General features: G+C 49.7%; 1 protein-coding gene across 7 annotated transcripts in view; it reads right to left on the bottom strand.

The window, feature by feature from the left end:
• Positions 1-25,340, bottom strand: part of PPFIBP2 (PPFIB scaffold protein 2) — a 145,114-nt gene that overhangs the window by 102,910 nt on the left and 16,864 nt on the right. For 6 of the 7 annotated variants that reach the window (XR_014138704.1, XM_081798652.1, XM_081798653.1 and 3 more), the window contains exon 2: positions 9,543-9,636. Coding sequence is in view for 6 of the 7 variants with exons in the window: in XM_081798652.1 (XP_081654778.1) it covers positions 9,543-9,636 (94 nt within the window). In the remaining variant the exon portion in view is untranslated. Of the gene's footprint in view, positions 1-9,542; positions 9,637-9,820; positions 10,448-25,340 lie in introns of those variants that run through there. The other variant, XM_081798655.1, reaches the window with a different exon arrangement.

Below are 25,340 nucleotides of genomic sequence, written 5' to 3' on the forward strand. Positions count from 1 at the left end.
GGAGGAAGGGGACAGCGGACAGCGAGTGGAGGAAGGGGACAGATAGCGAGTGGAGGAAGGGGACAGCGGGCGGAGGAAGGGGACAGTGGGTGGAGGAAGGGGACAGCGGACAGCGAGTGGAGGAAGGGGACAGCGGGCGGAGGAAGGGGACAGTGTTATAGCATCAACAGGGCAGGCAGGGGCAGACTAGCCGTACAGAGAAAGCCCTCCAAAAACACCCCAAAATTAAAAAAACCCATGTACACACACTTTTTACACAACTGAACTGACGGCAATCTTCAGAGCTCAGAAGCTTGGGGTTAAGAGAGCATCTGAGCTGGTGTTTGTCCTGTGCACCACCCCCAGTTCCCCGATGGCCAGTCACCTGGGCCATAGCCCACTCAGAGGGGACGGGGACGAAGCTTAGGCCTGAGCCCGGGGAGAGGTCAGATGGGAGAGCTCTGCACTGAGCCGGGATACAAAAGGGCACTACCCTCAGTCAGCTAGAGAAGCCCACCCCCAAAGGAGGACACTGGGCCTTGACTCTGGAATAAGAGCACATACAAATAATTCGATGTTTTAAAACAATAGGAAAGGGACGCCTGAGTGGCTCAGTCGGTTAAGCGTCTGCCTTTGGCTCAGGTCATGATCCCAGGGTCCTGGGATTGAGTCCCACATCGGGCTCCTTGCTCAGCAAGGAGCCTGCTTCTCCCTCTGCCTGCCTCTGTCTCTCTCTCTGATAAATAAATAAAATCTTAAAAAAAAAAAAAATAGGAAAAAAAAAGAGGGGGTGAAGGAAGCACAGAAAGTGTGAGACAAGTAGAAATCAGACAGTAAGCGGATAAATGGTCAGATGAATTGTCAAAATAAATGTATACAGACTAAACTGGCCAGTTAAAAGACAGATATTATTAACTTGGTTAAAAAGTGAGAGTGCATCTATATCCCTCCGGCAAAACCACATTGAAAGCTTGTGATTGAGAAAGGATGGAAGAAGGATAATACCAAGAAAATAATAACCAAAAGGAAGTTGGGGTAGACAGATTAACATGAGACAAAACACTCTTTAAGACCAGAAGCATTGGGACGCCTGGGTGGCTCAGTTGGTTAAGCGTCTGCATTTGGCTCAGGTCCCGATCTCAGGGTCCTGGGACTGAGTCCCGAACTGGGCTCCCTGCTTAGCGGGGAGCCTGCTTCTCCCTCTGCCTCTGCCCTTCCCTGCCAGCTTGTGCTCTCTCTATCATGCTTTCTCTCTCTCTCTCAAAGAAATTAATAAAATCTTAAAAAAAAAAAAAAGACAAAAAAATCATTGCTAGAGATGAAGAGTGTAACTATATGATGATGAAAGCCTTTACCAGGAAGTACTAATTCTAAACGTGTATTCATATAATACAAAACACAGCTTCAAAATATAAGGCAAAATATTCAGAATTATAAGGAGACAAAATCTACCATTTAGTAGAATTTTAATATGCATTTCTAAGAAAGTGATAAGATCAAGCAGACAAAAAAAAAAAAATCAGTAATGGTAGCAAAGATTTAAACAAAGTGCATGTACTGAACAGAGAACATTGCACCTGACAACTGGGAGAAGGCACACACCTTCCAAGCATGCGTGGGACAGTAACGACAACAGACAGTGTTGTAGTCAAGGCCATAAAGCAAGTATCAATAAATTCCAAAGGATAAATATTAGAGACCACTTAACCACAACATAATGAAGTTAGCAGGCAGTTGAAAATATATATTACTGATTGGCTTTTTAATTTGGTTTTTAAAAGAGTACAGATACATTTAAGTTAGGAAATAAGAAAATGATAAAAACATTCAAATAAGTTAAATATGAATATATAGTAAGTATAGCTACAGAATGCATATTTATCTATAGATACTATAATGGTTAATTTTATGTGTCAACTTGGCTAGGCCACAGTACCCGGATATTTGATCAAATGTTATTCTAGATGCTTTTGTGAAGGTATTTTTTAGACAAAATTAACACTGAAATCATTACACTGTGACTAACGCAGCTGTTTCTCCATAATGTGGGGGGCCTCGTCAAATCAGTGAAAGGCTGTGATAGAAAAGGACTGATCTCCCTGGAAGAAGGAGGAATTCTGCCAGCAGATGGCCTACCCATTGGAGCTGCAACATTGGCTCTTCCCTGGATCTCCAGCCTGCTGGCCTGTCCTGTTTGATTTTGGACTTGCTAGCTTCCATAATCACACAAGCCAATTCTTTAAAATCAATCAATCAACCAATCTCTCAGAAATCTCTCTCTCCGGACACCTGGGTGGCTCAGTTGGTTAAGCATCTGCCTTTGGCTCAGGTCATGATCCCAGGCTCCTGGGATCAAGTCCCGCATCGGGCTCCTTGCTCAGTGGGGAGCCTGCTTCTCCCTCTGCCTGCCACTCTGCCTACTTGTGCTCTCTCTCTCTGTCAAATAAATAAATAAACTCTTTAAAAAAAAATAAAAGAAATCTCTCTCTACACACAGACACACACACACATAATATTGGATACATATTTATCTATTTACAGAATAAATAATATACACAAACATACTACTCATGGGTAATGGAGACTGATCAGCAAAGGCAAAAGTCAGTTCTTTGAAAATAATAATACAAAAGATAACTCTGGCAAGTGGCACCTGGGTGGCTCAGTTGGTTAAGTGTCCAACTCTTGATTTTGGCTCAGGTCATGATCTCAAGAGTTTTAAGATTGAGCCCTGCGCTGGTCCCGTATTGGGCATGGAGCCTGCTTAAGATTCTCTCTCTCCCCCTCACATTCTCTCTCTCAAAAAAAAAAAAAAAAAAAAAGGAAAAGAGATAACTCTGGCAAGATAAAAAAAATAGAGGGTACAATTAGGCAGTATTAGGAATATAAACAGAGACATAACAAGTGTAGCAGATCTTTAAAAAATATGATAGCTATAGGGCGCCTGGGTGCCTCAGGTTAAGCGACCGGCTCTTGATTTCAGCTCAGGTCATGATCTCAGGGTCCTGAGATCAAGCCCCAAGAGGGTTCTGCGCTCAGCATAGAATCTGCTTGAGATTCTCTCGCTCCCTCTGCCCCTACCCCCACTCAGCAGCATGCACATGCGCGTGCTCTCTCTCTCAAATAAATAAATCTTTAAAAAATATATATGATAGCATGTTTATGTTAACAAAACTATAAAGACCTGGGGGCACCTGGTTGGCTCAGTGGGTTAAGCATCCGACTCTTGGTTTCGGCTCAGGTCATGATCTCAGGGTTGTGAGACCGAGCCCTTATTGCGCTCCTGCTGGGGCGTGGAGTCCGCTTTGGATTCTTTCCTTCTTCCTCTCCCTCCCCCTCTGCTCCTGCCCCCACTTGCACATGCACCAGTGTGCTCTCTCTCTCTCTCAAATAAATAAATAAAATCCATAGTAATATAAATATAATAAAATCTATAAAAAACCCCAAGAAACAAAATTAAAGATCTCAGTAAAATTAGACGGTTAGATAGGTATAAACTGCCAAAACTCAACTGAGAATTGAACCACTGTTTATAACCATGAAGAAAATAAAATCTTTCACTTGGTTTTGTAGGTTGGTTCCTATACCTACAACCATAGCAAGTATGTAAGGAAGAAGTGGTAATTCCAGTTTTACTCAAACTCTCTCAGAGAATAGAAAATGAGGCCACGCAGCCCTGAAGGTGTGGAGGAGGGTTCTGCCAGTAAGAGGAAAAATCAGAATGATGGCTGTCGAACAGTGCTTGCCACCGAGGGCCATTTTGATCTCTTTACATAAAGATTAGTCTTTGCTACCTCAGCCCACTGGACACCTCCAAACTTCCACTCTGCCTGTCTCTGGGTCAGAATCAGAGCCAAGCGCTCTCAACCTGAATCCTGAATGGGAAACAGGCAGGTTTTGGTTCTGCCTCTCCCTTATTGATGACTGCTACGTGCTGACCCACCTCAGAGAGGGTCCGGACAAGGCCAGTTAATGGAGCATGTTCAGAGCATGGACTCCTGAACAGCCTTTACTGCCACAGCTGAAGTCATTCAACAGTCAAGGTGAATAATCTCAGTCTTGACCAGAACTTTCTCTGCCCCCAATCTAAATCTTAAAAAACAAAACAAAACAAAAACCACCCAGACACGAATCAGAGTTAGCAGAAAGGCCCAGAGCAACCTCTTTTTTTAACTGTCATAAAACAGGCTCCTTTTACCCAGTCCTCATTGGTGGGTACAGCTTGCAGAGGACTGCCTGAGTGACCCCCTGCTATGGTGAAGAGGAATGCGTGGTCCTCTGTGTCCTGACCACGGGGTTCTCTGGTACTATTACAGAAATGGCCTCGCAGGGCAGCCACTGAACCTGTCAGCCCACAAATTAAGCCTTATGCAAAATGAGAATATGTGGCAGTTGCTCTGGGTCACCCAGAGGGATGTACTTCAGCATTATATAGTTCAGCTGCAATTGTCAAGAGTGTAATTCAATTAGGGTATTATTTGCAGGCCAAATCACAGGGATTAATCAGGAACAAGAGCAAAGGTTAACATTGTACTGGAAGCTAACAACAGTGGTCTTTTGTACTAGAAACAAATCATTTTGACAAGGGGCTGGGGTCTTTAAGTCACCACTTTCCAACTTCCTGGCACAGAATTTTGGGGTTCCAATCAAGTACCATCACACCCAGGAAACTCCATTCAGGTTTCAAGAATTCAACCTTATAAGGAGTTTCATTTATTAGTCCTGTTTCTGCTTGCAAGGCATTTCTTTTCCTCACACCTCCAGAACCACTGGGTGCTTAGAGATAAGGACCACCATGACACCTTTTTTTTTTTTTTTTTGCCTTAAAGATTTAATTACACGAATCCTGATATCCCATGCCCTAAGTGTGCTCTTTTTGGAAAGAGTTTCAGAAAGTGAACCTGAGCCTATCATAGTACACAGAGTAATTAATTAAGGGAAATCCCTTGTTCCGTAGTGTTATAACTATGAACCATCATTATTGAATGAACTGTGTCCATTTTAGGAGGAATCCGTGTTGTTTTTGCGTAAATGATTGCTATGTGGGGCACACAGGAAGCCTATAAAAATTTCTTCCATTTGAAGTAAGTGGTAATTGTGTCTTCAGAAAAGGAGAGAATACAGCCCTTGGGTACTCATCCGAGCACTCAACAGATGCAAAAGCAACCGTGTTTGGTCCTGTTGGCATCACTTGACGTCACTCAAATTACTATGAGATAGAAACGCAGAAAGGACGAGCTAAATGTTCACATAAAAATGTCATTTCTGTGGGATTTGTGGCATCATGATGTGGTAATGCAAGTTTCAAACCTTCCCTTGGCCGTCACCCTTGCAGCAAAGGAACCCTTACTTGGGAGTCTGATGTGTAAGAGAGACGAGAGCAGAGACACTCTGGCTAGGGGACTGGGAGCAAGAACAGAACTTGACCCCGCTCCCAGTTAACTCTTCTCTACAGATGGCCCCACAGAGCCCCCGGGGCTCTATTACACATCATCATAAAACCAATGCAGGCATAAAAGCAGCCCGGAAGAGGCTCAGATGGCCCTGGACTCAAAATCCGTGACCTTGGGTGGTAAAAATCGTAATGTCAGTACTAATCTCAACAAAGTAACTTATACCAACTGAGTAGTACTTCCTATGTGCCTTATCTGCATTAACTTAATCCCCCCAATAATATGAGATAGGTACTAATACCACTATTTTATATATGAGGAAACTGAGCTCATATAGGGATTAAACAGTTTGTCTAAAGATCCCACAGCCAGTCCTAAGTGATGGAGCTGGGATTCAAACCCTAAAAGTCTAACTCCCTAGTCCACATTAACAACCAGAAAAACTCTTAAGCTCTTTGGTCCAGTTTGGCCCAACCACCTTGAATATGAGGAGGGTATTAATAATCTTGCAGAAGAGTATCCTGCACGAAGACATTCAATAATTATCATTCTTGGGACGCCTGAGTGGCTCAGTCGGTTAAGCATCTGACTTCACCTCTGGTCATGATCCCAGCGCCCCGGGATCGAGTCCCGCATTGGGCTCCCTGCTCAGCGGGGAGTCTGCTTCTCCCTCTACCCCTACCCCCTGCTCATGCTCTCTCTCTCAAATAAATAAATAAAATCTTTTTAAAAAATTAAAAAAAAATAATTATCATTCTTGTCATCACAAGATGTAGAACGTATACCCTCCAGACACTCACTAATTACCTCAATGTTCATTCATCTGCCAAATAGCTCCTGTCCAATGTCTGTGTGAGACAATTAGTACTTGAGAGATGGTTCACAGGACATGCCAATCACAGAATCTTCAAAAAAAATGAGTGATTTGTGGGCCCAAAAAAATCAGTGAAAGGCACCAGAGAAAACAATAAATGAAGTTCAGTGCACAGAAAAGAAGGTACGTATAGAAACAAACAACTGGCTCCTATTCACAAAAGTAAATAAAAGGTGTATGTGACAAGTACTTATTAAACACCTAATATGTACTGCAGACCAATTGAGGTGCTGGAGACGGAGCAGCAAAGCCTCAGTCCTCATGGAACTTACAATTTGGTTCAGGAAGCCGTTGACACACAAAGAGACAAATGTGAATGTAATAGGTCAGGTGGTGATCAGTGCTGTGAAGAAATATAAACAGGATTATCAGGAGAGAGTGATAGGAGGGGGTGATGCTAATTAGAGAGGATCAGAGAAGACCTCTCTGATGTGGCAACATTGTGGCAGAGATCAGACCGGAGGGTATCTGGAGGACAGCATTCCAGCAAAGGGGGCAGCAAGCACAAAGGTCCTGAGACAGCTAGCGTGCAGGCTAAAGCAAGGTTAAGCCAGAAGGAAAGTGGTAGGAGGTGTGGCCATAAAGGCGGCCAAAGGCCAGATCGCGTCTAGAAGTGCTGGCTCCGTTGAGGACTTCAGATTTAATCCGGAGATGGGCAGCCCCTGACGAGCTTTGGAGAGAGGAATGCTGTGATTTGATGTACGTTTCAAGGATCGTTCTGCTGCTCTGTGGAAGACAGCCTGGAGAGGGCCAGGAACAGGGCAGAGACTACTCAGAAGACTATGCATGAATCTTGCAGACCCCAGGCGAGTCTAGCAAGGCACGCACAAGCCTTGTTCAATGAAAGACACAAAACTCAAATGGGTGAGATGAGGTCCTGAATAAGTAAGAACTCTACTGTGTCCCTAGAGAAGATGTAACATAATAAAGATTTTTTATCCCTCATTAATTTACTGAAAGCTAACATTTTATAGTGCTTAGGACTGTTCTTGGCACCTTATGTGGGTAAACATAGCAACCCTCTAAGGTTGGTACTATTATTATTCCCACTCTGAGTATGAGGAAACTGAGGCCTGGGTCAGGTAAATAGCTTGTAGAGCTAGGATTTGAGCCAAGCAGCCTGGCTGCAGGGGTTCCTCCTGACCAATCTGCAAAGAATGCCTTGGGATGTCTTAGAATCACCTCTCTACAAGCTCTCACACCTGTTCCAGGCACAGCAGCCCGAGGAGCCCTCCTAGGAGGAATCAGCCAAGGTGGAGGATGAACGAAAGGGAAGAAGGAGGGAGAACTTTGTGCTAGGAAGGCAGAAGGATGGGCCTCCTGGGTTCTGCACAACCCATGCCAAGGGCCTTTCCTCCTTGTCCATCCCAGATCCTCACCTGCAGATCCTGTGTTAAGGCAAAGCCCCAAGGGTCACATACAGTTCTCTGAGACAGGGCATTTTGCCAGAGGCTTCATCATTTTCAGAATGCCAATGTGGAGAAATTGGGAGGCAGGGAGAGGAATGACCCCATACCAGCTGCCTTCTTTAGGAGGTGTCCATTCATTCCTCACAGCCATCCAAGAGCTCTAAGGTGTGAGGGTCTGACCCTGTGGCTCCGATCTCAATTCACATGAGCCCCTGGCAGCTTCCAGGTTTGACTCTATGAGAGTACGGCTAGGAAATTCGCGCTCTTGACTGTTTCCTCTTGGTGGGGCTTCGGAGGCCCTAACCTAGACAGGACATCCCAATCTATGGAGCCTCTGGAAAGCATTAGTCGGGGCTCTCAAGAGCCCTTCTGTTCACTGAGAAACTAAGAGCCTGGCAGATGACAGCTAGAACATGTTACAGTGTCACCAAGAACATGAAGACTCTTCAACCCACAACCCCACCCCCACCCTAGGCACCAACACCTAGAACCCTCCGTGAGTCCGATTCTCTCTGCAGGGTGGAAGAAGCAGCAAATGCCTGGCAAGGGGCAATGGGGCAGTATCAGATACCCACACACATCCTGGGCTTTAGCCACACTCAGCCCAAACCCCCCTCCCCAGTCTCCTCCAGCTGAAGCTCCACACGATGAGGAGCAAAGTCCCAAAGAAGCATGCTCGGCATGGCAAATAAGGTCATGGACTTGTTATCAGGTCAGGACGGAAAGAGGACCTGGGATCTTCGGGAAAGATTTGCAATGACAGGTTTATTCTAATCAATACGGGCGTGGGGTGCTCACTTCGGCAGCACGTATACTAAAATCAATACGGGCATGGGTTCCCCCTGTTGCAGAGTTAATTAGCCCAAACAGCCCACTGGCAGCCTTTTCCAATTAACCAGTTTTGCTGGATCTTTTCTAGGGAATATTCCTAACTGGCGAATGTGAATAAGTCAGTTATATACATAACATACAACATGGCATAAAGAACATAAAGAACATTCTCTCTCTTTTTTTTTAAGATTTATTTATTTGAGAGAGAGAGAGAGAGAGTACGAGCAGGATGGGCAGAGGGAGAGGGAGAGAGAGAATCCTCAGGCAGACTCCCTGCTGAGCACGGAGCTTGACGTGGAGCTGGATCGATCCCAGAACCCTGAGATCATGACCTGAGCCAAAATCAAGAGTCAGATGCCAGGGCACCTGGGTGGCTCAGTCAGTTAAGCATCTGCCTTCATCTCTGGTCATGATCCCAGTGTCCTGGGATAAAGCCCCATGTCAGGCTCCCTGTTCAGAGGGGAGTCTGCTTCTCCCTCTCCCTCTACCCCTCCCCCCTGCTCATGCTCTCACTTTCTCCCAAATAAATAAAATCTTTTAAAAAAAAAAAAAAGAAAAAGAGTCAAATGCTTAACCGACTGAGCCACCCAGGTGCCCCAAGAACAATCTTCAGGGAATGAGGTGAATCGATACCAAACTGCCTCCGGATTCCCAAACACACTGGAGACCAGCTGGGGAAGGGAGCTGACATGGGCATTACGGTGGCAAAGTCGCCAGACTTGGAGTTTCCTTTCGGCTCGACTGTGATAAGCCATGATGTGCTCTGGCCAGTTTTCAGTAAAAGTGATCTTATTGCAGCCAAACTGCCTCCGAGCCAGGACCCACGCCATGCTGCAGTCGGAGACCTGCCACCGTGCGATGCGCCCACGCCGTCTCGGCAGCCCTAACCTCACACCAGGTATCAAAGAATCCTACGAGTCTGAACTCCTACACAAAGAGATGGCACGCACAGTGAAAGACAATACGTCTACCAAGGGGCTTCTCGCTGTGCCAGAAAGAAAGGTCAGGAGGGAAAAGGGTTCCTCAAGTGTGGAGGTGAGGGCTCCCTGCCCGTACCTGCGATGATCCCATCCATTTGCTCCAGAGCAGCTTCCAGAGCGTGACTGGCATCCGAAGCCATGACTCCTTTCCCCTCGGTCTCCTCCTTCTCCTACCGAAAATGCAAGCACAGAACAAAGGAAAAGTCACAGAGAGGTCCACGTGCTGCGCGCAAGCCCGCCAGCCCTCCTTCATCGTTGCGCAGCACACTCCCACGGGATCCTGGCGGGCGAGCCCCCGATTCTGTCACCTCTCGAGCCTTGCCCTCCTGGCACGAGCGCGCCGTCTCCACGAACCTTTAGCATGCGATCCGGCTGGCTCCCAAGATGAAGAGCCACCGTTAGAGTCCCAGGTTCCAGAAGCTGCCTCCAGCATGGGGGAAGCGCCTCTGCGAGTCAGCGACAGAGGATGTGCCCTGCAGGGGGGGCTGCGTGTCTCAGCAGGCACGCAGCTGTCTCCCGGCTGCATCCTCCTGCACCTGCAATGCTTTCGTTGGGTAGGTGTGACCTGGGCTGAGACCCCCACGACCACTTTCACTTCTCGGATGGTCCAGAGGGCCTCGGAAAGCTGCAGGCACGCTGTTGTGGGGAGAGTTCTGTCCCAGGAACTTGGAGCCCTTCCTCTTACCATGTGAGTTCTACTCTACCCAACACCATGCAAGGTGCAACATCCCATCTCCTCAGGCCTGAAGGGCGTCTCCAAGGACACACAGTGCAGCCACTCCCCCTGTGCTGAGTCTCCCGTCTAAGGGGGAAGATGGCGGTTGGTGCCATCTCTGGACAACCCTGCCTCTACAAAAGGTCTTTCAGCTAAACTGTCTTCCTGCAGCCTCTTCTCATTTTTCTTGCTTCCCACCTGCTCCCTGGCTGGCAGGGAGAGACTGACAACAGTATTTGCAATCCCTAGTTCACATCCATAAACTGGAGGCAGGAACTGTTGTTTGCTCCTTCAGCAAAAGCCCCACGTGTACCCAATGGGCATAAGTGCTATGGAGAACAGAGGCCTGGCTCCTCTACCACAGGATGGCATGGGTCAGGAAACAGGGGGTCCTGAGGGTCTTGGCCCATGTTCCCTGTGGAGTTGGACTTTCAAAGAGAAGAAAGCCAAGTGAGCAGCCATAGAGAAGTGGCTTTGGAGATGGTGTGGATAAAGATTTTAGGACTACAAAGAACCACAGGGGACTGTACCAGGCAGTAGCAGTTCAAATAGTCTGGGTTCAAACACTGCTCTGCCATTTACTACGTGATCTCTGAGCCTCAGTATCCTCATCTGTAAAATGGGGATAATACCAGCACTTGATTCACCATGTTGACGTCATGATTAAATGAGGAATTAATATTTCATAGAAAATACTTAGTACATTCCCTTACAGACAGTAAGTGCTCAACATAAGCTAGCTGTTTTTCTTTTTGTTTTTGAAGTGAGGCAATAATCTCAGGATGTATTTGTGCCAGGACAGCTCATTGGAGGAGAGACTTTAAACTCAATAGGGTAGGCTCCGGGAGGGAGAACCCAGGTAAGTCCAAGAGGCTGGTTCCCCTGGGCATGGCAAAGAGAGATAAGCAACAATGTGTGTGGAGGGGGAAGGCGGTGATTCATAGGCGCAAAGGCCAAGGAGGGTTTGGGAATAGGCACTGGGCTTCAGCAGGCCAAGAACCATTGCACAATCAACTCGGAAATGAGAATGGGAGCTTGTGGAGGGGGTGGGAGCCTCGTCGGCACCTCAGGGCTGTGGCAGGAGCCAGGCAAGGCTGCACAAGGAACAGAGCTGCCCCTGCTGAGAAGAGCAGCCAGACAGCTGGGGACCCCAAACGCCCGTGTGCAGATCTCAGGGCCTAAATGGAAGCAAGCTTGGGGGCGGGGCGGGAGTGGGGGAGAAAGGAGAGGTAGCAGGAAAGTGGGGCGAAGCAGAAGCAGGGCATTAATCTGTACATTCCCACCTGTTCAGAGACATTGAAAGTCTGAAATACTTCCCTCTGAGGACTTTCCCCTACTCCTGAAAAAAATCCAAACTGCTCACTCACTGTGACCTCTAAAGAGGCAGTGTAGGATCTGGCCAGGCCAACCCCACGTTGCTCTCCCCATTGCTCATGTTCTAGCAGCATTGGTCTCCTGTCTTCCCCCCAACACTCCAAGACCTTCTACTCTGCAACTTTCCACTTGCCATCCCCTCAGCCCTGAGCGTGCTTTCCCAGCTCTCTGCATGGCTGGTTTCTCCTTATCTTCCAGGTTTCAGCTCCCATGTGTCCTCTGAGAGAGGTCTTCCTTGCACACCTCCATCTACAGCAGCCCTTTGAAGCACAGCAATTCTAAAGTATCTCGTCCATATACTTTCTTCCTTGCTAACTGGCCTTGCTTACCTCCCCATGGAGGCAGGGGGACCCTGTCTGCCTTGTTCACCCCTATATGCCCAGTGCCTAGCGGAGTGCCTGGCACTCAGAAATTTATGAGTAAATACTTGTGAATAATGGGTAGGTCCATTCCACCAACATTCCCTGAACCCTGTAATGCTGCATACTAGGGAGATATTGATAAATCAGACCTAGTCCCCGCCCCCATGGACCAGGCAGTCTAGTGAAGACAACAGTAAAAACAAATAATTATGGGGGCGCCTGGGTGGCTCAGTCGTTGGGCGTCTGCCTTCGGCTTGGGTCGTGATCCCAGGGTCCTGGGATCGAGCCCCACATCAGGCTCCTTGCTCAGCGGGAAGCCTGCTTCTCCCTCTCCCACTCCCCCTGCTTGTGTTCCCTCTCTCGCTGGGTCTCTCTCTGTCAAATAAATAAAATCTTTAAAAAAACCCAAAACAAAACAACAAATAATTATGACGCAATATGGGGTCTATGCTGATTGAGGCAGGTATGCTGCTTCCCTGGGTCTTGAAGGATGAGTAGAAGCTTTCTCAGAAGATAAGGAGGAGAATGCTATTGTAGGCAGAGGGGGTGGAAAAGCAGAGAAGCATGTAAGGGCAGGAGGGAGTTGGCAAATATCACAATGGTTGGTGAGCTTCTACCGGAGCATCCAGCTGCTCATGATGAGTCAAAACCTTCCACGGAATTCCCATAAGTGTGACAAGGGCAGGTAATGAGAGGAGCTTGGAGTCACACCCACCACTTCAGGGGTCTGGATGCCGGTACACAACACACCAAGTGGCCTCAGATGTGAACAGGACAGGTTTTTGAGAAGGAAGTTCTCCTATTTCAACAGACAGGCCCCACATGGGGCCCTCTTAGCAGGGTAGAAGGGGAGAGGACAGCTGGAAGGTGCCCAGCCCGGAGGGCCCAGGCCACGTCCCCCTGCAGTAGAAGCGCCATAAAAGGAGGCCCACGGGCCTTCTGCCCAGTGATGAGTTTGAACTTGGCAAATAGCAAGTTGGGTGGACCCGTGGGAGGTGGTGTGAAGTGAAACGTGAGTCAAAGGTGTATCATATGTACAGCCTGGGAGCCTGGGCCGGTAGTTGGGAGCGCTCAGAAGCCAGAACCTGTTTCCGGCAGCGGATGAGCTCAGTTCCAGACCTGCTAGGTCTGGGGCGATGGCAGGACACCTGGGTAAGAAGGGGCCTCGCCAGCTGCCATCACAGGGCAGCTGTGAGGTGTCAGCGGTGTGGGGGACAGACAGACCTTGGAAGGGCCAAATATGCCATCGATGTAAGGCCTCCAGCTCCCCCCGTGAGCACAGACACTCTCATCAGAACAGGGAAGCCACAAGGCTGCCAATCATTCCTGGTCTGGCAGCTAGCAGGCGTTTTCTCCTCTGACCCCCGTCAAGGTTAGAGCTCCTGTTGGTAACACAGGATGGGACAATCACGGCCCTCAAGGAACTTGGGGCCTCAGAGGCAAACACGCCAGATGGCAGCATTCAGTGTCTGTTCATCCCTGCAGGGACACAGCACCCCCCTTGGGAGCCTGGGTTCATCAGGGATGTGGGGCTTAAGTGCACAAAGCTCCAGAAGGAGGGTGCTTGGACGCCTCCTAGAGAGAAGCGAGGTGAGAGGCGACGACCCAAAGCGGCTGGGAGAGAGTCACATCCCGGGGAAGACTCCAAAGGCCCAAGCGAAAAGCAGGGCAAGCTCTAAGCAGATGGTGGGGAGTGGAAGTGAAATCACATTCTCTACCAAGGACAGGAGACCCAACCAGGGGCCTGACACAGCATGGACGCCAGAGGAAGAGACAGCGTGCCCAGGGGACTCCCTCGCGGGGGGTGCCCCCAGCCCAGGAAGGAGAGGGGCAGGCAGAGGATAACGGTGCTTTTAACGAGCTCAGTACAGTGACAGTTGTTCTAGTGGCCAAAACCAGCTTTCATTCTCTCTGGACACCTGGACAATTCATGGAGCCCTGCACTGGATGGTGGAGGAGCAGGCAGACGTCTCTTACCAAGAGACTAGCTCATCCCTAGCTACAAAGAAGAGGCCAGGATGGTAAGAAAGGGTGTAGCCCACGTACCATTCACCCTTCCCTTCACCCACAGGCCTCTCTAGACGCTGTCTTCCTCCTATCTGTGACGATGTCCCACTAATGCAGAACTTGACCCTCTTTGCTACCAGCCAGAGAGAAAATGACCCTGTAGCTATAAAGCCAGCCAACATGGGACAGCCATGTTTTTAGAATGACAGTGTCTGGTGACAGACACTGAACTGCACCACACAAAGGCCAGTTGGGCACCTGGACGTTGATCAGGGTGCAGTATTAAGGGTTCTGAAGTTTGGAAAGTGAGCCACAATTAGCCGCCCATTATCTGATGCACTCTCAGGCAGGCAGTAATTTAGATATTGTATTAGCAGGAACTGTTGATTAAGATAAATCTTGGGCAAGCAACCTTGCCTTATCCCACTCATACTGAAGTACAAGTTTCCATTCCATTTTATAAAGTACTTTCCTGTCAGTAAAAGTGGTTAGAGCTGCAAGTGTCTTGGGCAGGCTGCCAATGGCCCGGACGAAGGAAGGAATCAGAAACAGATCCAGAGTCCCTGGTACCCTTACTCCTCCAAGGTCTCTATGCCATGGACACAGCTGAGCCAGAGCTGGGACCTGACTCCTTGGCAGCTGCGTCCAGGCAGAGGGGTGGGGAAGGACGGTGTCCCCAAGTAGAAGGCAAGGCCTGGGGAAGGAACCCTCAACCAGGAACCTACCACTACCAAAGTTGGACTCATCATACACCTCCTCCTTCCCCACACGGCCACCAAGTGGTAAAGAAGCGTCACCATATCACAACCAACCAAAGCCTTTTCCCCACAATTTACAGGTTGCCCAGAAACCAGAACTGCTCTTAAATGGTCATTTTAAGAAATACCTCTTGCTATTCCTATGCTTGGGAGACAGCTTCTTAAGGTATAAGAAATTTATCAATTTGGGGTAAGAGAGCAAGAAACCATTTTCAGTATTTAAAAAAAACAGGAAGATGGAAGACATACAAGGGAAATTGATGGCAGTGCCAACATTCTCGATCACATCCTATATCATCCAATAACACCTTTATTTTCAGAGCACAAAGAAGAAAGATCATAGGTTTCATAGCCAGACAGTCTTGAGTTAAAACATGCACTCTGACATAATGGCTGTGGGTCTTTAGACAAGTTATTTAACCCCTCTCAGACTAAACGGTCTCATCTATAAAACTGCATTGTTACCAGTGAAAGCAAACAAGGTCGACCTCAGGGAAATACCGCAGACTGAGCCAAACATCTAATTTAGCTATCCACCACAACAACAGTAGAGGAATTTATTTTGAAAGACATAAACCCACAAGGACACGGAGAAGTGATAGGAGACATAAGGGCAACGTCTCTGCAGCAAACGTAAAAGGGCAGCCGGTCCATGTTGGAGAGCTTCCCAAAGCTTGGGGAGAGATTTCTCCACTAACACGAAATTCACAGGACACCTCATGCATCAGAACACCCAAAGAGATTTATGTCACTGATGAGGAAGTTGTTTAATTCAATGATAAGAAAATAGAAAACCAAGCAAGTGACAAAAGAATTGCATGGAAACCAAAAAGTAAAAGTAACCCCAGACCTTATCTAACCGGAAGTGTGTGGGTAGCCTGGTGGGGATGGACCACGCTTGTGGGCAGTGGGGGTGGGGCTGGAAAGGCAGCGGAGGATTCCTCACTGCATGGAGTGCTGACTCAGAAGTCACTAGATAATGACAACTGAAAAAAATAACAAAGCAACAGAACAAGCCTTTCTTCAGCGATATGGATAAAAATACTCAAAAATGTAAAGAGGCTGCATCTGAGGAAAAGCAATGGGGATGGGTAGGCGGGAAGACAACAGCTGTTTTAACAAACCATGCACAATTATTTGACTGTTTAAACTGTGTAGATATATGCTAGTGATCAAAATAAAAACAACCAAAATGACTTAAAAAGGTAGTATGTGTGGTGTGCCGGGCACAGAGTAGAGACTCCGTGTGTGTTCCTTCCTCCTCTTCCGCAGGTATCTGTTAGCTACTCGCTGGTTTATCCCATGCTGTCTCACGTAATCCCCACACACCACTTACGAATTGTCCCACTTTGCCGATGAGCAAAAAATCAGGCAGCTTGCCTGAGGATGCACACCGTCCTTCCACTTTGCCTCTGAAACGGAAACCCTGTAGAGGGTTTGGAGCACAGGAGGATCTAATATACCTTTTCAAAAAGGAACACTTTGGCTGAAAATGGACAGGGTTGGTGGGGGAGCAGTGCACTGGTGAACACAGGAAAACCAGGTGAGAGATGAAGTAGCTTGGACCAGAATGAAGGTGGTAAATGTTCTAATTCTTGATATATATTGAAGGCAAAGCCAGCAAGCTATACTGATGGAGTGGACATGGGAGAGAGGAGTCAGAATGACTATGAGGTTTTTGCCCTGAGTCTCTGGGAGACTGGGAGGGCTGCAGGAGCAACTGGAGGGAAGAGGGATCAGGAGATTGGTTTTGGGAACGTTCAGTTTAAGGTGCCTAAGGTGGAGGGGCGGCACGCCTGGGTTAAGTGTCTGCCTTCGGCTCAGGTCATGATCCCAGGGTCCTGGGATTGAGCCCCACATCAGGCTCCTTGCTCAGTGAGGAATCTGCTTCTCCCTCTCCCTCTGCCCCTCCCCACTCATGCTCTCTCTCTTTCTCTCAAATAAATAAATAAATAAAATCCTTAAAAAAAAAAAAAAAGATGCCAAAGGGGACAACTAGGAAGATATGCTGATGGGGCACCCGGGTGGCTCAGTCAGTTAAGTGACTGCCTTCGGCTCAGGTCATGATCCCAGGGTCCTGGGATTGAGCCCCGCATGGGGTTCCCTTCTCGGCAGGAAGCCTGCTTCTCCCTCTCCCACTCCCCCTGCTTGTGTACCCTCTCTCGCTGTCTCTCTTTCTCTCTGTCAATTAAATAAATAAATAAAATCTTTAAAAAAAAAAAAAAAGGGAAGATATGCTGAGTAAGGCATTTGGAAATATGAGTCTGATGTTTGGAGGTAAGTCTGGCTGCAGAGAATCTGGAAGCTATCTCACCAAGATGGAATTTAAAACAACTGCATGAAGTAACCTAAGTAGTGTAGAGGGAGAGAGAGCGGAAGGAAGGAGGAAATGGAAGGAAAGGGAAGGGAAGGGCAAAGAAAAGAAAAAAGCAAAGCAAAGCAAGAGGCCCCAGAAGTCTCTGGAACACTTCAACACAGCCATCAGGGAGAAGAACCAACAAAGGGGACTGAGGAGGAACAGCCAGGCAAATTGAGAAAGTGCTGCCCTAGAAATCACATAGAGGGTTCAGGATGGAGAAGGATGTAATCAGGAGAGCCAAGGTCCGCTGAGTCAGACCAGAGACGGTCTTCTCTCCCAGTGCTCACTGCTGGTGATCTCATCTGCTCCCACAGCCTCACCTGTCCCTGCATTAGCTCACCCTAGACTCCTGCAAGCACCTCCTAACTGACTGCCTGCCTCCAGGCAGCCCCATCCACCCACCCTGCACTGAAGATTCGCCTGACTCAGTGGTCCTCAAACACTGGTGTTCATCAGAGTCACCCGGACAACAACACAAGCACAGAGGTCTGGTCTCGGGCTCATCAGCCCCTAGAATTCATGCCTTTTACCACATGGACTCAGCCTACCGGGTTGCAACTTTAACTTCCATCACCCCCCTCGGACCAACCTCTGCCCCATCCCAAGCAAGTGTCTTTTCATCTGTGGACAGACAACATTAGTTGACTGCACCAGTTGCTTTCCTGCTTTATGCCCAAGCCAGTAGCTTTCCTTGCTAAATTCCCCATCTTCTCTTCTAGCCAATTCTTCCAGGAAACCAAACTTGATCCTGCCTACCTAAATATGATCTCCCCATCTCTTATTTTTTTGGGAAAGGAAGGAAAGCAGCAGTGCACAGCCATCTCCCCTGTAACTCTTGTGTGTGTCTTGGCCCCTGAGGTCACCCCCATTCCGTAAGCCCTGGGGACACTTTCACAGATTCACTGATAAAACTATTCATCGTCAGTGGGAAACCAGAGCCTGAGAGATAGGTGTGCCCCTGACCCACACCTGACACCCACTTCCCTCTCCATGCCCTCACACCTGGCAGGCCCCAAAAGATGGCCTTCTCCAATATGCTCCCCACCCACCATGGTGATGTCACCACGGTCGTCAAGCCAGAAACCTGGGAGTCATCCCGGGCCTTCCCGCCTCTCATCCACATCCGGGGGCCTCTACATTCAGCAAAGTCTCCCTCTCATATCCGTCCCCTCCTCTTCTCCTGCCCCACTTCAGGTCACATCATCTCCCATCAGAAGGCCCACGATGGCTTCCTGCCTACAGCCTCACTCCCACACACCCCTCCTGCTCCACCCTGCTGCCAAGAGCACGGGGCTATTCCACAAGCCTAACCGAGGCACTCCAGCACTTGTACGATCGCTCACCAGCCTCTACCCCAGACAGAACGGGAAGGGCCCATGAGATAGTCAAGAGCATGCACTCTAGCCAGGCTGCATTTGGGCCCACATTCTTCCGTCATGGGCTCTGTCCTTGCACAAGTTCCTTAACCTCACTGAGCTTCATTTCCCCTATTTATAAAGTGCAGGTGAAAATATACACATAGTGGGATTATGGGGATGCAGTGAGATACCGTATGCCGAAGTCCTCTGCGTACAGCAGCCTGGGAGTTTACAACCACAGCAGTGATAATCCTTTCAGCCACACTTGGCCCCCTCCCGAGCACTAACCATTTCACCCCTCCTGATTTTGCTGTAAGGCTCCTTCAACGTGCGAGACTTTAGCCCATGACGCCCCATTCCACCTGCTCAATTCCCGCTCCTCATCCAAGGCACAATTCCAGCGTCATGATTCTAGGGATTCCCCCCCACATGGAAGTGACCACTCCGACCCAGTCCCCCTCTCCATGCCTATGACAGACTTCCCTCACAGCACCTGGAACTCTCTAGAGCACTGGCCACTTGTGTGTGTGACTCCTTTGTCTGCGTGGTAAGCTCTTCGTGGGCAGGGCAATGTCTCTGAAGCCCAGAGCTCGGCCCCGGACCTGGCTCAGAGCAGGCCAGCTCATGTGTGTTGAATGGACAGACAGAACCACACCGCTGCCTGAGGGAGGCAGCGGGAAGCTGACCAGGGGCAAAATTCCTCTCCATCTGTGGTTCTTAAAACAAGTTACCCACTTCCAAAATACAATGGGACAGGTATAGGACAGACAGTCCCCTTCCATGAAGGAGAAGAGGTCACTGGTCTAAACGGGAAATTGAGAGGCTCCCGTGGGTGGCAGGGGCCCTGAGCAGCCCTCGGAGGCCCTGTCCAGTCTGGAGGCCTCTGTCCCCAAAGGGAAGGGCCTGATGGGGAGGAAAAGCAGCCCATGTGGCCTCAGGGCAACGGCCGGGCCCGCAGACCCCGTCTCTGTGGCAGGACTGAAGGACAGGCCACAGACGCTGGCTTTCTGTCGGGACACAGGAGGGGATGTCAGAACACGGAGCAGTGGGAGCAGGACAGGGGGCCAGGGGGCTGAGAAAGCGGCCTTTAGTGACTATCTGAGTCTGATCAAAGCGAAGAGGTGGAGCCTGGATTTCTTCTTCTCCCGAACAGAAGCTTACATAGCCTCAGAAAAACCGCACAGGAGACAAGAAAGCCTCCGAAGGTGAAAAAGCCACTGACCTTGGGGTCACTTCTGATAACAAACATCCGTTTGACGCTTTCGGCTGTAAAGGTATTGTCCACACACAGGCTTCTCATTCCCACCGAGACACCCCAGGTCAGGCTGCTCGGTTTGGTCGGCCAGTGAAGCTGAGGCTGGGGGGCTGCGACGGGCCGGAACGGCCCAAAGGGCCCGAAGCCTAGACATGGTGCCGGGCCCAGCGGGGGACGAAGGCAGGATTTCTTGCTTAACGTCTTTCTTCCCCGCGGTGCCAGTTTAGTGAGCCGTGTGCACTGGGCATTCCCCGCCCCTCCCTGCTGGGCGAGTCCCTAAAGAGCCCTAAGAATGTTTGTGCTGGAGCCCAGCTCCATGCAACCCGCTGGAAGGAGTCCTTTTTCTTTCTGGCCCTTCCATTGAAACCCTAGCCCAAGTCCTGTCACATGTCACCCCTCCAACACCAGGCTCCTCTGGCACATCCAAACCCAGATGCTTCCACTTAAGCTCTTACCCAAAGGGCTCAAGCCCTTCTCCCCAAACCGCAGCCCTGCAGACAAGGCTCCACGACCCCAAATAGTTCTCCCACCAACACGCAACCATAGCAGGGGACTCAGTCACACAGCTCAACACCCTCCTCAGAGGAATGCAACGGATAGCATCAGGCGCAGACACCTCACCTCTGGGTGCCGTGAGGCCGGACTTCCTCCCAGCTCAGCTGTCTCCCAGACTCAGGAGCAGGGCTAACATCCTCCCTCCTGCTCGGAATGGCAAGCTTCTTAAGAGAAACACCACCCCCAAAGACATGAGCATGAGACACCACAGGCCCAGCCCACAAGGAGGACCACGGGGTCTGGCCAGGAAATGGGTGTGAGCAAGCGTGAGGTTGTCATGGCTCACACCCAAACAGCACATCGGACCTTCTGGGCTTCAGGACACCAAGGAGTTGATGTTGGGTTCCCATCCAGGTCTTTGCTTAATATTTTTAAACACTTGCTTCCCCTTCCTCTGACTGTTCTCACCTCCCATTTCTGCTCTTGACATTCTGCCTCCCAGCTCGTCCTTTTCACCAGTTCAAGGGCTTACTGTAGTGAAGAGGCCATGGCAATCTCAGTGACCAGGGCCACAGGCCTCAACTCAGGCCTGCTGAGGAAATGTTGGGGCAGATCTCAGAAGACAAGCAAGGCAAGTACTCCAGTGAGGAGAGGGATCAAGGGGTGGGGCAGGCAGGCCAGAATCTGTGCCTTTGGGAAGAGGGAGCTGGTGAGCCAGACAGTGTCCAGCGGACAGAGCATCACCACGCCCCCCATCAAGGTGCCTCTTACCATGTGCTTACAACAAGTCCATCTGTGTCTTCACTGTGGTGGGGGCTCACTGCAGCCACTTAGAGAACTTGGGATGGAAGGTTCTTTCCCTTCCTTCTGAGAGTCTCAGAAATAGCAAGTCTGAGGAGTAGACATAAATGAGTGTCCCCTTCCAGGTGGGATGTGAAGGACCGCGCCTCAGCTACAACACCTCACACACTCGAAGACCTCGCTGCCTGCCCCATGGCCCCCACCATCCACGAGCCAGCAAATGATGGCATGCCACCTGGCGCCCTGCAGTCTCCGCCTGTGTGCAAAAGCTGCCTGCTCCAGAGGTTCACAGGGGGTTTCCCCGGGCCTACAGAAGCAGCAGCTCCTGCAAAAATGCTTTGTCCTCATTCCCTCATTTAAGCTTGCTGGCCATCGTGCGATGGATAGATTATCATTATCAGCCCCATTTTACAAAAGAGGCAACCAAGATACAAAGATGTTAGGACACTGCCTGAGGTCACATGGTTGCTGACAGTCCTTCCATGGAGTCCAGTCTGTCTGTCACCTAAGTCCCTGCTTGCTCTCCCCACCACACTGCCTTCCCCTGCAGATTTGCTCAGAGGAGTGAAGGCTGGGATACGGGACGCTGGTCTCCATGTCCGAACAGGGCTCAGAACACTGGGGACAAGGGACGACAACCTTCTGCCCTTCATACAGTATCCTCATGGGGACTCTGTGCACTGCCCTGAGCCCCCTCAACTCTGTTACAAGATCGTATTTTACTCAAAAAAAAGACAACACAGAAGAGAAAACAACTGTCATAAAAAATGCAGGACCCATAAAAATCAATATATATACTTTTAGATTTGTTTATCCATTTAACAAATACTACTTGCTCCCCATTATCTGTAAAACCCTGTAGTAGATGCTAAGAGGAAATTAATGAATGTTACTGATCTACCAAGGCCCCAAACTCCTCCATCTCTCAACCATGTCAATTAGAATGTGAAGGTTGCTTGTAGAACGGGGCCTCTATATGGGATCCATAAGGCAGAGCCAACAAACTTTGGCTTTTACCAACTTCGACTTCAGAAACGCATAAATTAATGGTTTAATTTTAAAGTCATCGTGGTACTCCTTTGTGAGAAGAAAAACATCATTTCCCTGAAATTCTCATTGTCTCTAAAATTAAGTTCAGATGGCAATTCAGTGCTAATGTCAACTTGACAACGTCACTAGCTCAACAGGCAAGTCACATGTAAAACCTCACATGGAGGTTACTTGCAAAGAGAAGCTGAGCTTCACAAATCGACCATTTGCCAGTCATGTTATGGACAGTAAGGCTCGGTCTGACACCCACTCACTCAAGCGGATGAGTGGTCAAAGGGTAGCTGGTGGACGCCTGGTGTCACAGAGGTCCCGGTGATCCCAGAAAGACACACGCGCCCAACAACACAGCACCCAGTGCACTCCCGGGAGAGGGCAAGGCAGTGGGAGGAAGGAGTGACCAGTGTGGTGTGGGCGACCCCAGAAAGCTTCAGAGAGGCAGCATGCAGAAATGCAAAAGGAGTAAGGAGTGTACATATCCTAAGGTATGCTGGGGGGCAGGTGTGTGTGTGCGTGCATGCACTCATGTATGCGTATAGCTAGGCGTGACCAGAGAACCGGGAAAGAGTGAGAGCAAATGAGGCTAGGACCAGTTTATGAGGGGTCTCTCCGCTCACCTCACCCCTCCTAGAACTTGGCCTTTACCCATCAGGCAATGGGAGTCACCACCTGGAAACCTCCCATCCTTTTCCAGCAATAATGCAGCAGGATGCAAGGACCTTCTCCCTGAGAAGAACCAGGCCATGGCAGCCCGTCCCCTCCACTGCCCCCCTCAGGAACCCTCCCACACCCTGCTCTGACTCCATTTCCCCTTCCAGCACCCCCTCATTCTGGACAGCAGGATGGGGCCCCTCTACGGCAGGCCCTGTCAGCCCTGCTGCATGTCAGCAGTCAGCACACAGGACCATCCCCTGATACCCACCGACCTCCCTCCAGCTACCTCCCCAGCTCACAGGCACCTCTGGATCACGACTCGCCTCAACTCCCCCTGCCTGGGGAGGCAAGTTCACGTACCTCCGCTTCTCCAGACCCTCGTGCACCCAGATCTTTAATCTGGTGCGTCCTTCCTACCTGACTCTCCTCAGCGCACTACCACATCTTTCACTGGTGAGAAACAGAATCCCTCACTTCCCCTTCTCTCCTCCTCAGACTTCCCCTAATCTATCCCCACCAAGGCCCAGCCTCTGCGTGGTTCCCTCTCAAAGCTGAATCGGCCTCTCTCCCCCTTCCACTCCTTCCTCCTGACCCACACAAATATTAAAGCCTCTGCTCTCTGAAAACACTTCCTTCGGCTACCATCTCGTGCTTCTCCTCGGCTTCACTGCCAAAGCCCTCACCTCCGGCTCTCTCTGGTACCTGCTGCCACGAGATCACCTCTGGGCCCTGCTGTGCTCCTCCCCCTGAAGCTATGCACGTTTTTACTCCTGTGAGAGGCAGCAGAGGATTGCTTTCCTTGGCGTCTCATCCACACCCAAACTCCTCCAGTACTCTCCTCCTTGGGCATTAGGGACAAAACGCTCTCTGGGTTCCTCCAGGTGCTCCCCCTTCACTAAATGTCCTATGTCTCAGCCTCCACTCACTGCCTCTGGGCAGATTCCGTGCTCAGCTCTCTTCCTGTTTTTCTGCTCCCTGGACAATCCATATTTCATCTCCATGTTCACCACTCATAACACTAGCCTACTTTTGTAAGCTCCAGACCAAAGTATCCAAATGCCCATCAGCTTTCTGGCCATTTCTGAGCAGCCTCCGAGGCCCAGCATGATCTGAAACTCTCAGCGTGGTCCTGGTCTCTATGAGCAGCTCCTGGCCTGCTTGACCTGCACGCCCTGCATTCCCCCGTGACCCTCCCCAGCCCTCCCATAGCAGACAGGTGCCTGTGGATTGCCCCGGGCAGGCAGGTCCGTCTGCCCCCTCCCCCCGCAGCCACACAGCCTGTACCCAGGTATCAGAATTTTGGCCTTGGAAGGCCTCCTCTTATCTGAGCCATAGCTCGCCTCTCCCACAGCAATCCAAACCCATGAGTCAGGCATCTAAGGCTATCCGTTAGCTGACCCCAAACTCTCCTGGACACATGATGGTAATAATAATGGCTGCCATTTTTTAAACATTCATTCTGCCCTGGGCTAAGCATTTCTAGGTGTCTCATACCTCAAGATTCATAACTGTTGTTATCCAAATTTTACAGACAAGGAACCTGAAGCTTGCAGAGGTTAAATGATTGGTCAAATCCCATGTCCTGGAAGCAGTGGAGATGGGTTTGACCCCAGGCAGTTGACTCCAAGGTCAAGTTCTTACCACTCTGCAGCCCTTCCTCACTGAGTCTGGCCACTTCCAACTGCATTCTTCTGACTTCTTGATACTCCAGCCATAGGAGAGCATTCCCCTTTTGCTGTGCCTTTTTCATGCTGTCCCTCAAGCTAAATTCCCTTCTCCAGTCTCTGTCCATCAAAACTCATTCTTCAAGGCGACTCTCCTTTCTCCAAGACAGCATCCCCACCCCTACCTGTCCAAGAGCACCTCTGTTGGCCCAAAACCCATGCTTACACCTCCATTTGAGTTGTTCCATGTTGCCATGGAGACATCCAATAGGGGCTGACATTCTCTTTCTTGGACCTCACCTCCTGGGGGGCAGCTAAGTATCTGACTGAGGGAATGGGGGAAGGAACAGCACCTGTGGCTCAGCCCCACCCTTCCCACTCTTTTTCCAGAGCCGCCTCGCCACAGGGAAGTGGCCTGTCCCCAGCAAGAGGCAGTCATCTAGGTCTCTGACCCAGGTGGATATGCTAACTGGGGAAAGGGAAACACTGGGAATTCTACTGGCCACACTCTCAACACCTTTATGAGCCCCAGAGCTGGTATCTAAGTCCCCGTCCGTCTGACTCCTGGTCTTATTTTTCAATTGGTGCCAAACCCAGAGGGCATTTACGTAGTACAAACAATTACCAAACGCCCACCAACCTGGGCCACTCTCAGTGAAGGACGAAGTGGCAGTGGCCGTAGGACTGGTCAGTGTTGGTCTGTAGGGCACACTGGTGACTGGCACACCATCTGAAGCCCCGCAGCAGCTTGGGGGGACACCCCTAGCATCCACCCGGTGCCTTCTCTCTGGGAGCCCGGCTCCCCAGCAACCTGCAAGAGACCCCGTAATCCATCTTCGGGAAACTCCAGGAGGGCGGTCTGGGAGGACAGGTAATTGTTTTTTTTTTTTTTTTTTTTAAACTCTTTTTTTTTTTTTTAAAGATTTTATTTATTTATTTGAGAGAGAGTGAGAGAGAGAAAGAGCACAAGAGTGGGGAGCAGGAGAGGGAGAAGCAGACTCCCCGCCGAGCAGGGAGCCCGATGC

Source organism: Leptonychotes weddellii, chromosome 11 (assembly GCF_054177405.1).
Source record: "Leptonychotes weddellii isolate Sample4059 chromosome 11, ASM5417740v2, whole genome shotgun sequence".
In the NCBI taxonomy this organism is placed as follows: domain Eukaryota; kingdom Metazoa; phylum Chordata; class Mammalia; order Carnivora; family Phocidae; genus Leptonychotes; species Leptonychotes weddellii.